Source organism: Chrysochloris asiatica, unplaced genomic scaffold (genome assembly GCF_000296735.1).
Source record: "Chrysochloris asiatica unplaced genomic scaffold, ChrAsi1.0 scaffold00008, whole genome shotgun sequence".
In the NCBI taxonomy this organism is placed as follows: Eukaryota; Metazoa; Chordata; class Mammalia; order Afrosoricida; family Chrysochloridae; genus Chrysochloris; species Chrysochloris asiatica.
Window position 1 is genome coordinate 9,134,182 of NW_006408526.1, and position 17,694 is coordinate 9,151,875.

The following is a 17,694-nucleotide window of genomic DNA, read 5'->3' on the forward strand; positions in this document are numbered from 1 at the left end:
GGATCTGACTCGACGGCACTTAACAACCACAACAACAACAACAGCTCCCACACCCCTCCAGGGATACCACCCACAAGGGATCCTTGCAGTGCTGGAACTTCATTAAGTTAATATGACTGTATTAATGGATACTTGAACATAAACAGGTGATAAAAGTGCAGAGAACTTAAATACACACAGACACAAATTAGTGCAAGTAAAACTAGATAAATCTAATGTCTGTGGACTGTATCAATGTTAATGACTTGGCTGTGATTTTTCCAAATGTCTCTATTAGGGGAAACTGTGTAAACAAGTGGTCTATATTATTTCTTTTAAATGCATATGAATCTGCACTTATTGCCATAAAAATTTGAATTAAAAAGAAAAGCCAATTTCACTAGGGAATGTCCTTAATGAAGCAGTGAAAATTATTAGCTTTGTTAAATGTCAACCCTGGGTAAATGCATTTTAAATATTATGTATAATAAAATGAAAAGTGTATAAACACATCTGCCACATATTGAAAATATGGTGTTATCTCAAAAAGGAAAAAAAAATCTGCAAAGTTTTGAAATGTGTGCTTAACTAGCCACCTTTTATCATGGAACATCATTTTTACTTTCAAGACACACAAAATGTGCCTTTTCAGTCTTGGGTAGTTGGCAAATATTTTCTCTAAAAAGAATGAAGTGACCCGTCACACTAAAAAATCAACTGGATATCATTTATCTCTCATAATAAAAATCCAAGCTTTCGAGAGAAAAATTAGAATTTGGAAAACTGGTATCTGCCATTTTGAGCTTAACCGCTTGATTTATGGTGATATTAATGTTTCTTTAAATATTGTATAATTAAACATGATTTTTTTAGGATAAGCACTAGACTGGGAACCACAATGTTAGTGGTTCGAGCCCTCCTACTGCTTTCTGGAGAAAGATGAGGCTTTCTGTTGTCGCAAAGATTTACAGCTTCGAAAAGTGTATATTGGGTCCCTGTGCATTGGAACTAATTTGACAGCACTTCATAGCAACAACAATAATGAAATGTGTCAACATTTAGAAAATCTTAATAACTTAATAAACCAGTGTTTCCTAAACGAACAATGCATGATATTACAAAATCATACACATTCAATGGATTTTAATGTAGTTGAGTATACAGGTTTATTGATAGGGTTTCAGATTCCACATTGGAACTAAATTTTTTTTTTTTAAGTTTACAGGGTAGATCATCAGTTTTACATTCAACAAATCATATACTTTGTTCATTACAATGATTAGAATTGTACCATCAATTAACAGTATTTCTCTCTATTCATTTTTGCTCCTGTTTTTGTTTGTTTGTTTGTTTGCAACTAAACTTTAAAACACTGCCACTTGTTGAGTTTTGGTTGTTTGTTTGTTCCAGTTTGAATTGTTGCTGTTTTGTTTGAGGGGATGGGATCATGCACAAAAGTCAAAGCTCTTTGGAGTCTTCAGTGTAAAGGACGTCTGAGACAACATCATTTGAGAAACCGTAAAAGGGACTGGGGTTTGAATCATAGATCTATTCTTTACAACCTCGATATTGGGCAGGTTTTTCAGTTTCACAAGCCTACTTTCTCATGTATGAAATAGAGATGGTAATAATAATACTTACTTCATAGGTTTGTTGTGGTGATTAAATGAGCACCGGGAGGACATTTAACTTAATACCTGGTCCATAATAAGTGTCTGAAAGACGTTGACTCTGACTCTCAGTATCATGATGTGATTGTGGTTAAAATCCATTACTGATTATAAAAAACATCAATAGTGACAGTTTTAATCATTTAAAGATACATACTTATCTTTTTCAGGATGGAACACCACTGCAGGCATTTGTAGCCGAAGTTGCAGAGCAAATAGTTGGCATTGCAGTGATAAGAGACGAAATGGTAAATTGTGAAATAGATACTAATTTCTGTTTTTTTTTTTTTTGATGATGCAATCTTTTTTTTTTTTTTTTTTGATTGTGAGTAGTGAATCCATGAAACATTTGTCTGTGGTCTTACAACAGTGGGCTCAGACTTAGCAATGACTATAAGGAGGGCACAGAAATGGACTGCGTTTGTCTCTCGTACACCTGGTCACTATGAGTTGGAACCATTTCAATGGCACCTACCATCAACAACATTCTTCCAAGAAGAATACGAGGTAGCGTTAAAGGACACACAAAATTCAAGAGAGGATAAATTCAAGTTGTTGTTGTTGTTAAGTGCTGTTGAGTCCCTTCCAACTCATAGTGACCTTTTATAGGGTTTCTGAGGAGCAACTGGTGGGTTTGAACTGCTGACCTTGTCATTCACAGTCCAGTGCTGAGCCTACAGAGCCACATGAGGAGACATAAAAGTTAAAAAATAATAATAATAAAAGAATCAAAGGTTTGGATATGTAAAACAAGGTTGAGAATAAAACTAAGCACTTAAGAATGGGTCATAAGACTGATAGCTCTGGAATTTGAGAGCTATCCAGAACCCATTCTAAGGCAGTGTTCCTCAGGTAGTGTGTCTGATCAGTGCTTCAATCTTGACCTGGCTTGCCTTCCTTCTGCACTGAGCTACTCTAGCCCAACGTAGTAAGTTTACTACCCCTTTATTTTATTCAAATAGTTGGGAGGAGAAACAAACCAAGCATTTTGTTGCTTAGTAAGAGTTCCAGTTTGGGGTTTGTTTATTTAAAAAAAAAAAAAAAATCAAGTAAACAAATAACAGAGTTGGTTGACAGGAAACTAAGGTGGTATCTTTTGATCAACATATGTTTTATTTCTTATGACAAAAAATTGAAAGTTGTGTTTCTCTTTAATTTTTTTTTCTTAATTTGTTTCATGAAGAGAGAGTTTGATATCTCTTAATGGAACATAGGAACAGAAATAAGTTATTCATTTAATAAAATGTGTCATTTAAATGTTCTACACTGCAAACAGACTTCTTACATATCATACTCTTTAAAAGTGTTTATTGATGACCAAATACCTAATTACCCAACACTATATAAAATGTGGTGCAGTTTGAACTGCAAGGTTGGTGGTTCAAGCTCACCAGCTGCTCCTCAGAAACCTTGTACAGGATCACTATGGGTGAGAAGGACTCAACGGCACTTAACAACAACAACATATGAAAAAGAAAAAGGGTGAGTCCATTAGAAGTCCTTGGGTGGTGCAAATAACTAACATGCCCAGCTACTAACCCAAAGGTTAGAAGTTCAAGTTCATGTCGAGGTACCTCAGAAAGAAGGCCTGGTGTCTACTCCCAGAAAACCAGCCATTTAAAGCCTTCTGTAGCTCTGTTCTAAATTTACATACATGGAGTTGCTTTGAGTCAATTCAATGGCAAATGGTTTATTGTTTAGCTTACAGTAAAAGGATTTGAAATCACAGTATGGCCACTTTTTATTATTTGAGTTACAGTACGAAAAAAACAAAAACATAGCAAAAACAAGTAAGAATAGAAAACTTGCTGAAAGTGGAAAAAAACAAATTTGATGAAAGAAAACCAAATTTAAGCAGAAACAGGATTTTAGTCAAGGTGCATAAGCCTGCAATTTGACTGAGTTTAGTTATCATGGGTGTGTTGGAACTTTTCAAGATTTCAAACAGAATTTTAAATAAAAGCTTCAATTCAATTTGCATAATCTCCCTCTCCCCACCTACAACAAAAATAATTCTGTAACATATATATGATTGTGTGCTTTACTAAAGGGTGAAATTGTAAAATAGATTTTATCATCATGCTTCAGAGGACAAATAATAAAATATATTTTCAACATCAAAGAAAAAAAAAAAAACTTTGACAGTGTCCTTTTAATTTCATTATTTGCCTCAGTGTTCATAAATGAAAATGGGAAACAGATAACCAGAAAGAAACATGGCCAGGGAAAAGAAATAATGAAGGAAATTAGGTTAACTGGAATTCAATCAAAAGAAAATAAACATGTAAGTCTTTAATTTTCTAAGCCTACATACTGCCAAAGAGTTTCTATCAAAACATCAGACACTCTGGAAAGCATTATGGTTTAAACTCATTGGATATGGGAAGGGAGAGCTATTCAGTTTAGAAACCTGTTATAATTTAACAGGTCACAGAGTAATAACAGGGAAAATTAAAAACTCCCATCTTTGAAATTCAGTTGAAAATTCCTGAAGACTTAGGGAATGTGAGTAGGACCCATACTAAAATGTTATATACAAAGATGCAGCCTATGTTCTAGCAAAGAAAATATAGACATTTTTTCTCCCTGACATCTGTCATTTCTATGAAAAAGGAAGTAGAAAGAAAAATGAGAGCTATCCAGAGGGAACTCTATGTTACACATTTCTGTTTCTAGGATATCTCACTATTTTTATTTTACTTTTGCTATCTATATTTTATTTAGGAGTACAATGTCTCCATACGATAAGCACTGAACTTAAAAGCACAAGGTTCGTGATTTGAGTCCATGAGATGCTATGCAGGAGAAAAATGAGGCTTTCTGCTCCCGCAAAGATTTTAAAAGCCTCAGAAATCCTATACAGGGTCCTATACAGGTTAAGTAACTAACTCAAAGTTACTTAACAACAGCAGATTTTATTTAAGGGGTCCTGATACCATAACAGCTGGGCTGCTAACTGAAAGGTTGGCAGTTCAAATCTACCAGTCACCATGAGGGAGAAAGATGAGGCTTTCTACTCCTGTAAAGACTTACAGCCTCAGAAACCCTGTACAGGGTCACTATGAGTCAGAACTGACTCAGTGTCACACAACCACCACAACCCTATTTTATTTATATGAGGTATATTTTGTTGTTGTTAGGTGCCAAGGAGTCAGTTCCTACTCAAAGAAACCCCATATACAACAGTAGGAAACAATGCCTCATCCTGCATCATCCATGTAACCATTTCTTTGTTTGAGCCATTGTTGCAAACACTATGTTAATCCATTCTGAACCTTCTATAAGGAGAACAACCATTTTCCCCAGTTTCCAGCACCTCCCATCATTACCAATAGAAGTAATCATGAGGTTCACACTATAGAATAGGCTTTTCTACAACATAGGATACTTACAAGAGTCCCTATATGACAAAAACACCAAATATGTGATTTAGAAAAGCTAGACAATGAAAAACAAAGACCAAAGAAGAATGTTGTTGTTAAGTGTCATCGAGTTGGTTCTGACTCATAGCAACCTATATAGGGTTTCTGAGGAGCGGCTGGTGAGTTTGAACTGCCTATCTTGTGGTTCAAATTGACCCTGCGGTCCAGCGCATTAACCCGTATTTCCACACTAGGCCTTTTATTTATGTTGTTGGGAAAGGATGTTGAATGGGCTTCCAAATGAAAAACAAATGTATCTTGAAAGAAGTATAGCAAGAATGCTTCTTAGAAGAAAGGATGAAAAGACTTTGTCTCATATAATTTGGACCTGGTATCATAAGGGACCAGTCACTGGAAAAGGATATCATGCTTGGTAAAGTAGAGGATCATTGAGAAAGAGGAAGACCCCCAACGAGGTGAATTAACACAGTGGTTTTAACAATAGGTTCACACATAGCAACGATTATGAGGTTGGCCAATGACCAGGCCTTGTTTTGTTCTGTTGTACACAGGGCTTCTATGAGTCAAACCAACTTGATGGCACCTAACAAGCAGAAGCAGACACTATTTTGGTAATGATAGTATATGTGTTATGTGGTTGTTGCTGTTTTTGTTAAGTGCCATTGAGTTGATTCAGAACCATAGCGACCCTGTAGAGGGTTTCCAAGGAGCGACTGGTGAGCTTGAACGCTGACCTTGCGATTCAAATGACTTTGCAGCCTGACGCATTAACCCACAGTGCCACACCAGTGTCATAAATGTGTGAAAGTGAGCTCAATGTTTAAGAATGGCAAGTGATCCAACTATAATTTGTATACAAACTAGATTATCCATGCTACTTCAGTCACATAACTTTATGTTTCGTTCTGTTGTGCATAAGGTCGCTATTGGTCAGTACCAACTCAATGGCACCTAAGAACAACAACAACATAGGAGTTGATTGTTATGAGTCGGAATCAACTTGATGGCAATGGTTTTATAGCAGTTGAAATCTAAGAAGAACCAGAATGATGACTTCAAGAACATGAAGGTTAAGGCTGTTGTCAATAAAGACAGACAAACTTTCATGCCTCTTGGTTCATTCTGCTGTGCATAAGGTTGCTATGAGTCGGTACCGACTTGATGGCAGCTAACAACAACAAAAACAACAGAAGAATGGGTCAATATTTATCAGATTTGAAAAATTACATCCTTTTGAATGTCTTCTCTTCACAACCCCCGGCAAGATAGTTTTCTCTTTAAAATATATGCTACCTTTACTTTCACGCTACAGTAAAATAAATATTCTTCACTAAAATAATACATTAGCATTACATGACTGTCTATTATTTAAGATACATTTTTTGTGTATCATTAACTCAAATAAATGCAAAATGAAAACTTTCATCTCAAATATTTCCTGGGGTAAAAATATCTGTTCAATGTATTGCATGACCTCATTAAAATATATTAAAACGCATATGGCTTAGAGAGAGGATTGGAAGGAAATATACCAAAATAGAAACAGAGGTTTTCTTTCACACATTAGTAGTATGGTTAATAGTATGACTTTTCTCATCTTTTCACTTTTTTCTCTCCTGTATATTTCTTATAGAAATCATAAAGATTATTTAATTCCAATTATGATTTCCCTGAGGATTTTTGGGAATAAAAGTTCCCTTGCTTAACTGGCTCTAATACATAGAATTAGTCATGCTCTTAGAAGACAGAGGATCGATCAGGTTTTATAGACATACCTTGCTGCATGGAGCAAACCAATAAATGAGTGCCAGGAAGGGCAGACCGATAGCAACAGCGAGTACCACGAGGAACTTGACTGCCATCGTCTGTTGCCGTAAACCAGAAAGATTCTCATACCAGATGGAGAGAAGCTGCTGTTGGCAGTTTGGATGAGCTACAAACTAGCAAAGAAATGGCAAAACGTTTTAACAGCTTGATTAAATAAAGATTCAATATAAACTTCATTTGTGTTTTCTAATATTTAGTTATGTGGTTTCTCATGGAAAAATATTGTGAGAATTAAAGAACAAACATAAAATATCTAGTCAAGATAGCAGGAGATTCTAAACAAATTTTGCATAATTTAGAAGATTCCAATTCATCAAATTTCCCCTCTATGACTAGTGGGCTTTATTTCAAAACACAGGAACACTTTCAAAAATTAACATTCTAAAAAGATTCATCAATGCTTTACCAAGTACTTTATACTTATCTAATGTTTTCCCATCTAGTAGATGTGATATAAAGATCCTGCTAATCCAGATGTCTAAATATTAATTTTTAATATGTCACCTTTCCTTCACTGACCTAAAACACCTCACTGATTTTATATTTGCATATGTATATGAATCTACTTCTGAAATAGCAAATCTGTTTCACTGATCTCTGTTTTTGTTCCTGTGCCACAGATGTTTTCAATTCAAAATCTTTATAGTAAAATCTGAAGCCTTTACCACATTTTGTTTTTCTGAATCAAATTTTAATTTTTCTTATATACTTACATTTTGCAAAAAAATTTTACACATCATAGAGGACTGAGTTATTTAATATACAAAAAACTATTTTACCCCCCAAGTTGTAAGTGATATTAAAAGATAAGTTACACAAAGAAATGATAAATGATTCTAATGATGATTAACCTCTAAGATAATCATCAATACAAGATACAATTTTTATCTTCTCAGAATTGATTATATCTATTGTGGTGGGGAAAATAAATTTTCTCACACACTGTTGGTGTGTGTACAAACTGGTACAACTTCACCAAAGGAGAATTCAGCAGATATATTTTGGGGAAAAAAATGATGTAGCAATTCTATACGTATGAGGGGGGTTCAAAAAGTTAATGGAAAAATGGAATTAAAAGATAATGGAATGTTTCCACAAACTTTTTGTACCCTGTCATAGGAACTATGACTACAAATAAGATTCATTCACATAAGAAAAATAAATAAGGAGGCGCTGTGGGTTAATGCGCCAAAATGCAAAGCCATTTGAACTGCAAGGTTGGCGGTTCAAGCTCACCAGCTGCTCCTTGGAAACCCTATACTGGGTTGCTATGTGTCAGAATCGACTCGACGGCACTTGACAACAACAACAACAATTGCAGACTCTTGTATTAACTAAAGTGTAAAGCACAATAAATAATAATCTGATCCAATAAATATAATGATATAACAATGCTGTTGCTCTTAGTTGCCATTGAGTCTATGCGTTACAAAGTAGAACTGCTCCCTAGGAATTTCTTGGTTATAATTTTAATGGGAGCAGATTGACAGGTCTTTTCTTCAGTGGTTCCAAATGTAGCCTTTGAAAAGATAACATGGGTGTTATTGACTGATATGTGAAGATGTCCAAGATACAAATTTGTGGAGAGAAACATGGCAGTGTTTAACTATTCTCCATTAGGATCTCGGGAGACAAAAAGGAGCATGACTACACTGCTTGAAAATTTACCATAGGCATGTTTTATTTTTATTGTAAAACCTAGCTTTTAAAAAACTTTTAAATATATTTATACATTTTACATAACTTTAGAATGTAGCCAATTGGAGATACAACAGGATGAGGAAGATTGAAAGTATTCTGAAGTCCTGGTGTGTTGCTGTGGGTTAATGCACCAGACTGCAAAGCCGTTTGTACTGCAAGTTCGGTGGTTCAAACTCAGCAGCTGCTCCTTGAAAACCCTATACAGGGCTGCTATGGTTTGGAATTGACTCGACAGCACTTAACAACAACAACAACATAGACACTAGAGGAGTCCTGGTATGACACTGTAGCATAAGCACTGGATGGCAGAGATGGGTTTGAGTTGCAAGGTCAGCAGTTCAAACCCATTAGCTGCACTCAGAAACCCTATACACATGGTTGCTATGAGTAGGAATTGACTCGATGGCACTTGACAACAACATCAGTAGGCCCTGGAAAGGATTAAGATGCACTAAAGAAAGAACTGAAGGATTTGGTTCCAAACTGGACTATATATTTAAAAAATGAGAAAGTGGAGTTGGGGCTTAAATAATGATATGGTACTGCAGAATCACCATTGTACTGCAAACCACAGGATCTGCAGTTCAAACCCACCAGCTTCTCCTCAGGAACCCTATACACAGTCACTGTGAGTTGTCACCAACTCAACAGCACTTAACAACAAAAATCATATAATAAGTGCTTCCTAATTTGGATGTACAAATTTATTGTGATATCATTATTTAAGTCAAGAAAAGTGGCAATTACTGCAAAGTTCTGTATGAACAAGTCTAAATGTTAAAGATTAGTATTTATTGACTTGATGGCACTAACCAACAACAACAGGTGCCTCATACTAGGCTCTTAGGATCCGTTATATAAAATGGTGGTGGTTATGTGCTGTGGAGTAGGTTGCAACTCATAGTGACTCTGCTAGGGTTTCTGAGGATGTAAATCTTTATGGGAGCAGAAAACCTCATCTTTTCCCCATGGAACACCTGGTAGTTTTGAACTGCTGACTCTGAGGTTAGTAGCCCGACTGGTAATCACTACACTAATAGAGCTCCTGGCTGCTACAGTATAAGTATTCATTAGAAAATCCCAACTCAGTCTAATGATATCAACCTTTCATGTGTATTTAGCACCAAGACAATTCGAAGTAATGTAAATGGGGCTTCATGCCTGACCTTACTTTTTTCACTTCATATTTAATGGCAAGTTTTAAACGGCTGAGATTTGGGCGACCATGATCTCCACCATTATGTCGCGTCTCAACATCCCCATTCAAAATGGCCTCTACTTCTTCGGTATTTCTGCACAGATCAAGGAGTCCAACAACAAAATCTTTGCACTGCATTGACAGTTTTTTGTAGTCGTTCTAGAAAGACAAAACAAAACATAAGACAGCGTAGAAGTACTGTATATTCTATATAGTGGGATTTTTCAGTGACTTGAAAACTTGTATGCTTCAAAAGAAAAAGTCAAATTTTATTGTTTTTTTGTTTTTTTTTTAACATCTTCCTATTGCTGTTCTGTGAGTGACCTCTACAAAATCAAAAGGACTGTATCCATATCCTAAGAAAATACATCTGTTTGAAGCATAATCTAAATTATCAAAATTTTGTGTGGCTATGTCAAATCCACCTGTTGATTAAGAATAAATATGAAACAATCCATTTTTCCCCTAGCACAAGCATTGTCATTGGCATACAATATCTCTTTTGTACCCATAACTTCAGCTAGAAACATATTATGAGAGCATCTCAGAAAGTTTGTGAAAAAATTTCATTAACTTTTCATTGTATTTTTCCATGCACTTTTAAAGCCCTGTCATGCACATTTGATAGCTTTTGGGAAAACTTGATGGGGATTTGATAAGCTTAAGAAACAAAACTTTAAGAGAGATGCTAGAGAAAAGCAAACAGATATCTATATGACAATGAATGATTGAGGAACTTTTGTGCCAAGCAAATAGTTAACAAATAAGATGAACATATAAAGTATGCAAATTGAATATTATCCCTTCAGGGGAAAAAAGTTTAATTAAAAAGCTTCTTCTCTTATAGTTTCCTGCTGATGACCTAATATTACATTTAGAAAAGTCAGAGAGTGCAGGTCATATTCAAATACCAAAAATCTCATGTATTTAAAAATTCATCTGCTCACATCTTCATTTGAGTCTTTCTAATATTTTCTTCCCATTTATTTTCTTGTCCTGAAGCCCATTTATAAACCAATGTTAATCAAGGAGATCTATAACCTAGAGTTTGTTATTGTTCCAGATAGTTTATAATTAATCATTTAATATTCACAGTATTATTGCTCACCTAGATTAATAATGGTACATTCAGGGTCAAAATTAGGCTTTAAACCTGAATCTGCCTAGCTCCAAACCCCCAGCCTTTAAGAATTGTGAAACTTTTGTCTCCTCCTTATAGAATTTTTCTCTCTTCTGTTTTTTGAAATACCAAGAGAGAAGCAGGTCAAATGTGAGTACTCTTTCCATTTTGCACATAAAAATACTAAGATCCCCTGAGGTCACACAGCTTCAGTGGTAAAAAAAAAAAAAAAAAAAAAATCAAGGCCAAACTAGTTACAATAAAATCTAAGCTGACTCATGGTGGCCTCATGTGTAAAGTTGGCGCTTCAACCAAGCTGTGCAGATTCAAAGTTATTTGCCCCTCCCATCCTGACGCCAAGGAGCTCTGGTAGCGTAGTGGTTACGAATCGGGCTGAGAACAGCAAAGTCAGCAGTTCGAGACTACCAGCTGTTCCGCGGGAGAAAGATGAAACGTTCCGCTCCCGTAAAGATTTACAGCCTCGGAAACCTTGTACAGGGTAGCTATGAGTCAGAACCGACTCCACGGCACACAGCCACCATCCTGAAGCCACTTGTTTGCTGGAGAGTGAAAAACTGCCTTGGAAGGAACAAGAGAGGATCGTGGAGAAATATGTGTGGTTCCAAATTTCTTGGCATAGACAAGTGAGCACCTTCAGGACTGCATCAGTTTGTTGAATCATTTCAATTTGTATTCCACCAATTCCTGGAACCTTGTTTTTCACCAGTGCCTTCAGTGCAACTTGGACTTCTTTCAGCATGATAGGTAATTGATCATATATTACCTCTTGAACATCAACGAATTCTTTTTGGTACAGTAACTCTGTGTATATTCCTTGTATCTTATTTTGATGCTTTCTGCTTCATTCAATATTTTGACCATTGTTGTTGATGTGGTTGTTAGGGTCATTGAGTCAGCTCAAACTCATAGCAATCCTACGCAAAACAGAATGAAACAATGCCTGGCCATTATTTTGCCCATAGAGTCCTTTAATATTGCAATCTGAGGTTTGGCTTTCTTCTTCAGTTCATTCAGCTTGAGAAATGCTGAGCGTGTTCTTCCCTTTTGGTTTTCTAACTCCAGGTATTGGCACATTTCATTATAATACTTGACTTTGTCTACCTGAGCTGCCCTTTGAAATTTTCTATATAGTTCTCTTATTTCATTACTGCTTCCAGTTACTCTGGTTTCTTTGCATTCTATAGCAAGTTTCAGAGCCTCTTCTGATAGCCATTTTTGTCTTTTCTTTCTCTCCTTTCTTTCAAATAACCTTTTACCTTCTTCATGCATGATATTCTTGATGTTATCCCACCACTACTCTAGCTTCAGTCATTAATGTCTAATGTGTCAAATCTCTAAATTTAGGTGGGATATAGTCAAGGTCATATTTTGTCTCTTATGTTGTTGTTAAGTACCATGGAGTTGGTTCCGACCCATAGCGACCCTGCACAGGGTTTCCAAGGCTGTAAATCTTTACGGAAGCAGACTGCCTCATCTTTCTTCCACAGAACAGCTGGTAGTTTCGAACTTCTGACCTTGAGGTTAGCAACCCGATTCATAACCACTATGCTACCAGAGCTCCTTGTCTCTTATGGGGCGCTTTAGTTTTCTTCAGCTTCAGTCTAAACTTGAATATGAGCAATTGATGGTTTGTTCCACAGAAGGCCCCTGGCCTTGCTTTGGTTGATGGTATTGAGCTTCCCTATCATCTCTTTCACAGATGTAATCAGTTTGATTTCTGTCTATTCCATCTGGTGAGTTCCACTTATGTTGTTGAAAAAAGGATTTTACAATGACTAAGCCATTGGACCAGCAAAATTCTATCTTGTGATCTCCAATATTGCTTTTATCACCAAGGTCATATTTTCCAACTACTGATTCTTCCTCTTTGTTTTGAACTTTCTCATTCCAATCACCGATTCCACCATCATTGACTTTAATGGTTCATGAGTAAATTTGAATAATAGTGGTATTAATTGGTCTTCCTTACAGCAGTATGGATATTATTGTATCACAAACACCATTGTACTTCAATACAGATCTTGAAATGGTATTTTTGACAACGAATTTGACAATGAATTCCTCTTCAATTTGTTATTCCAAGCATAGTAAACTATATGACTGTCTGATTTTAAATGGCCAATACCTGCCCATTTTAGTTCACTAAGGCCTAGGATATCAATCTTTATGTATTCCATTTCATTTTTGACACCTTCCAACTTTCCTATATCCATGCTTCTTACATTTCATGCTCTGATTATTAATGGATATTTGCAAGTTCTTTCTTCTCATTTTGAGTTGTGCTCCATCAGCAAATGAAGGTCCCAAAAGCTTTGTTCCATCTACATCATTAACGTCATCTGTACTCTGAGAAGTCTGTTCTTCTCTAGTCATATTTTGAGTGCCTTTCAATTTGAAGTGCTCATCTGCTGGCATTATATCACAAAATATGTCACTGTTATTTACAAGGTTTTCAGTGACTATTCCATCACAGGTAGTCTGCCTTTCCTTCTTCCTAGTCTCTCTTAGTTTGGAAGCTCCACTGAGACCTGTCTACCAGGGTGAACTTGCTGATCTTCAGAATGCTGGTGGCATGACTTCCGCATTACAGCACATGCAAACCACCACAGTAGGGCAAACTGACAGGCACCAGAACTCAGTAAGAGTTTTAAAACAGACACAACAGGAGAATTCCTCTACCCATTCCCCTTCTGAAAGTCAGTACCATGTACATATCTATGCAAAGATCCCAAGGAAGGCTTGTAGGAGCTAAATATCCTCCAAAAGAGCTAGTTAACTAGGGTGTCAGGAAAGAAGATAACCCCTGATGTATATAAGTGATGATTTTAGGAGAAATAAAAGGAAATATTATTTGCTGATGCAAAGAATCTAAAATGTAAATAGATTCAAAAGGGTTTGAGGCCATAAATCATAGGTAGTTATTGAGATATTAAAAGGAAAAGGGATTTGAGGGTACACATTTGCTGACACTAAGACTCATCTATCAGTTTCTCATGCTGTTGGCATTTGTGTGTTGCTGCAATTCTGAAAGCTATGGCACCAGTGTTTTAAATACCAGCAGGATTATCCATAACACAGACTTCAACAGAGCTTCCAGACTAAGATAGACTAGGAAGAAAAAGAGGTCAACTACTTTGGAATGTTTTGTTCAACGATTTCAAGAGGTAGCATATGATCAAGAGACAATGGTACTGAAGGAAGAAGTTTAAGCTGCACTAAAGGTATTGTTGAAAAACAAGGCTCAAAGAATGGATGGAATACAAACAGAAATCTTTCAACAAACTGATACAGCACTGGATGCACTCACTCATCTATGCAAAGAAATTTGGAAGATACCTACCTGTCAAATTGATAGAACTATCGATGGCACTATAAGATAAGTGCTGGACTGCTCACTGCAAGGTGGACAGTTCAAACCCACCAGTCACTTAGTGGAGAAAGATGAGAATTTCTTTTAAAGATTTATAGCCTCAGAAACCCTACACAGATTCTATGAGTAGGAATTCACTCCACTACAGCAGTGGGGTTTTTGTTTTTATTCTGTTTTTGGTACCTTTACAAAAAAGTCCCCACTCTCACTCACCTGCATACTGAAATAAGGGAATCCCACTTTTGACATTAATCCAAATGTGAAGTAGTCTCAGGGACTTCCCTTCTGTTAAGGATGAAGTTTAGTGATAGGATTGTATCATGCTGACTCTAGAGATGTTTGAATTCAGATGCATGATACAATGTGGTAGTAAGAACAAAGACATTATTTGTTTAATATACTTAACTCTTCTATTCCCCAACAACTCTTAAAGAAAGTATCCCTTGACTAAGAGTCAGATGATTGCTGAAAAGAAAAACACCAGTATAGAACACTAAAAATTGCTTTATCATGTTTTTAAAGGTAAGTGACTCTTTTCAGCTGTATTCTTACAATGTATCATTAGCTAGAAACTAAAGTATCTAAAGTGGGAAAAACAAACTAAAGTATCTAAAGTGGGAAAAACAGAAAAGGTGAGTAAGATTCTTTTAAATATAATGAGAATGCTTCCCAGGACTCAAACTTTCACAAAACATTGGCCTAAATCTTAACAGCATTTATGTGATTTAAGATTCAGTGTGCAATTCAATAAGATAGTTATCAAATCATATCATGAAATATTTATTCCAATTATAGTCAACCCTCTATGAGTTGTATTCCTTTAAACATCTTTAAATTTATATATCCTATTAACAAAAACTACAATAATGTTTATTGTCGTGCTGATTTCTTTTTAGAAGGATATACCTTTTCCTCTCATTAAATACATGGAAAAAGTGTGAACATGATTACTCCCACAAGAAGTACATTTCCAATAAGAATTTTATGTAAAATATTTAAATTTCACTTTTCAAAATGTATATGTATTTGTGCTATAATTTTACTCAATTTGTGTAGTTTTGACCAGATGTACTATTGATAATAGTAATGATAATGTTTCCAGAACATTTTTAATATCTAGAGTTTAATGAAGATGCTTGGTGGGATAGAGGTTACATGTCCAACTACAAATTATAAGGTTGTTGGTTTGAACCCACTAGCTGCTCCATGGAAAAAGATGTGGCAATGGGCTTTCATAAAGATTACAACCTTGGAAACCTTATGAAACAGTTCTGCTGTGTGCATAGCATCACTATGAGTTGGAATCGACTTGACATAATGGGTTAGAAGAAGAACTTTATGATCATAGGAAATAAAAGAAATTCTAAAATTTTTATTTATATGTTGTTGTTTCTGGATGCCATTGAGTCGGTTCTGACTCAGCAACTTATGTACAGGAAAATGAAATACTGGCCGGTCCTGCACCAACCTCAAAAATCATTGTTACACTGTTGACATTGTGCCATCTTGTTGGGCGTCTCCTTCTTTTTCACTGATCCTCCACTTTACCAAGCATGATGTCTTTCTCCAGGGGCTGATCCTTTCTGAAGTTTGAAAGATGAAGTCTGGCCATATTGGCTTCTTAGAAGAATTCTGGTTGGACTTCTTCCAATGCAGATTTGTTTCTGCTTCTGGCAGTCTATTGGTACTTTCATATTCTTCTCCAACACCATAACTCAAATGCATCAATTTTTCTATGGTCTTCTTTATTCATTGTCCAACTTTCACATGCATATGAGGCTATTGAAAATACCATGGCTTTGGTTAGCGGCACTTTAGTCCTTAAATTGACATCTTTGCTTTTGAACACTTTAAATAGGTCTGGTACAGCAGATTTGCCTAACCTAATATGTTGTTTGATTTCTTGACTTCTGCTTCCCTGAGTGTTGATGATCCATGAGTGTTGATTCAAGCAAAATGAAATCTTTGACAGCTTCTATCTTTTCACTATTTATCACAATGTTATTTATTGGTTTTTATTTTATTTACATTGAGGTGCAATCCAGACCAGAGGCTGTGGGCTTTGATCTTCATCAGTAAAAATTTTAAGTCCTCTTCACTTTCAGCAAGCAAGGTTATATCATCTGCAAATCACAGGTTGTTAACGAGTCTTTCTTCAGTCCTGATGCCACTTTCTTCTTCATATAATCCACCTTCTTGGATTATTTGCTCATAGTCTAGACTGCATAAGTATGGAGAAATAATACAAGCCTGAAGCACACCTTTCCTGAATTTAAACCATTAAATGTCCCCTTGTTCTGTTTGACTGCCTCTGTATCCATGTACAGGTTCCACATGAGCATAGTTAAGTGTTACGGAATACTTGTTCTCTGCAACATTATCCATTAACTTGTCATGATCCACACAATCGAAAACATTTGCATAGTCAATAAAGCACAGGTAAACATCTTTCTGATATTCTCTGCTTTCAGCCCACATCCATCTGATGTCAATAATGATATCCCTTACTCCATGCCCTTGTCTGAACCAGGCTTGAACCTCTAGCAGTTTTCCATAAATGTACTGTTGTAGCCATTTTTTAAATTATCATAAGCAAAATTTTACTTGTATGTGATATTAATGATATTGTCCAGTGAGGGTAGAGTCCTGATGCAGCACTGTGGGTTAAGCAACTGGACTGCTAACACAGTTGGAGGTTCAAACCACCAGCAACTCCTCAGAAACGCCATACAGGGTCATTATGAGTTGGAACTGACTCTAACACACTTAATTAACAACAACAACATATGAGCATAGGTAAAAAAAGAAATGCTGCTATTAGGGTTCCAATTATATGCAGAGTATATATATATGCAGAGATTTATTCAAAACAAAACTTTTAAAAAACATGTCTCTAATAGTGGATGGTTCTAGACAAGCTCGCTCAATAATATTCTTATCTTAGTCTCTTTGGGGTGCTTTTAAAAAGAGGTCCAATTAAAACAGTGGCTTCTAAGGGGGATCTACTGGGTCAGGTAAGTTCAAGGCAGATAGCCTGTTCTTAAGGATTGCTGTTGTTAAGTGCCATTAAGTCAGTTCAGACTCAGCAACTTTGTATAGGGTTTCTGAGAAGTGGCTGGTAGGTTTGAAATGCACACCTTTTTGTTAGTAGTCCAGTGCTTACCTTACAGCACCACAGCAGGGCTCCCTTTCTTGGGATTACAAAGGGCTAATCTTGATACATTTTCTATAAGGACACAGGATGATCATAGTAGCTTATTAGAAAAAAGATGAAAGACAGTGGAAAACTGCATTGGCGAGGGAAAGACCTTGAGATTTGCATAGATAATCTTTTTTTTTTTTTTTTTCCCATCGTGACAATGCACCTGATCATTCTTTGAGGGTAGCAAGAGTTGTCCTATGAGAATTTCATTGGGAAACTTTAT

General features: G+C 36.0%; 1 protein-coding gene across 3 annotated transcripts in view; it reads right to left on the bottom strand.

Moving 5' to 3' along the window:
• The window catches only part of TRPC6 (transient receptor potential cation channel, subfamily C, member 6), a 156,057-nt gene that overhangs the window by 42,358 nt on the left and 96,005 nt on the right, over positions 1–17,694 (bottom strand). The window contains exons 4-5 of one of the 3 annotated variants that reach the window (XM_006833757.1): positions 9,732–9,917; positions 6,808–6,972 (exon numbers count right to left, since the gene is read on the bottom strand). The exons of 1 other annotated variant lie outside the window; for it this stretch is intronic. In XM_006833757.1, the coding sequence (XP_006833820.1) occupies positions 6,808–6,972; positions 9,732–9,917 (351 nt within the window). The remainder of the gene's footprint in view (positions 1–6,807; positions 6,973–9,731; positions 9,918–17,694) is intronic. One more of the 3 variants, XM_006833758.1, reaches the window with a different exon arrangement.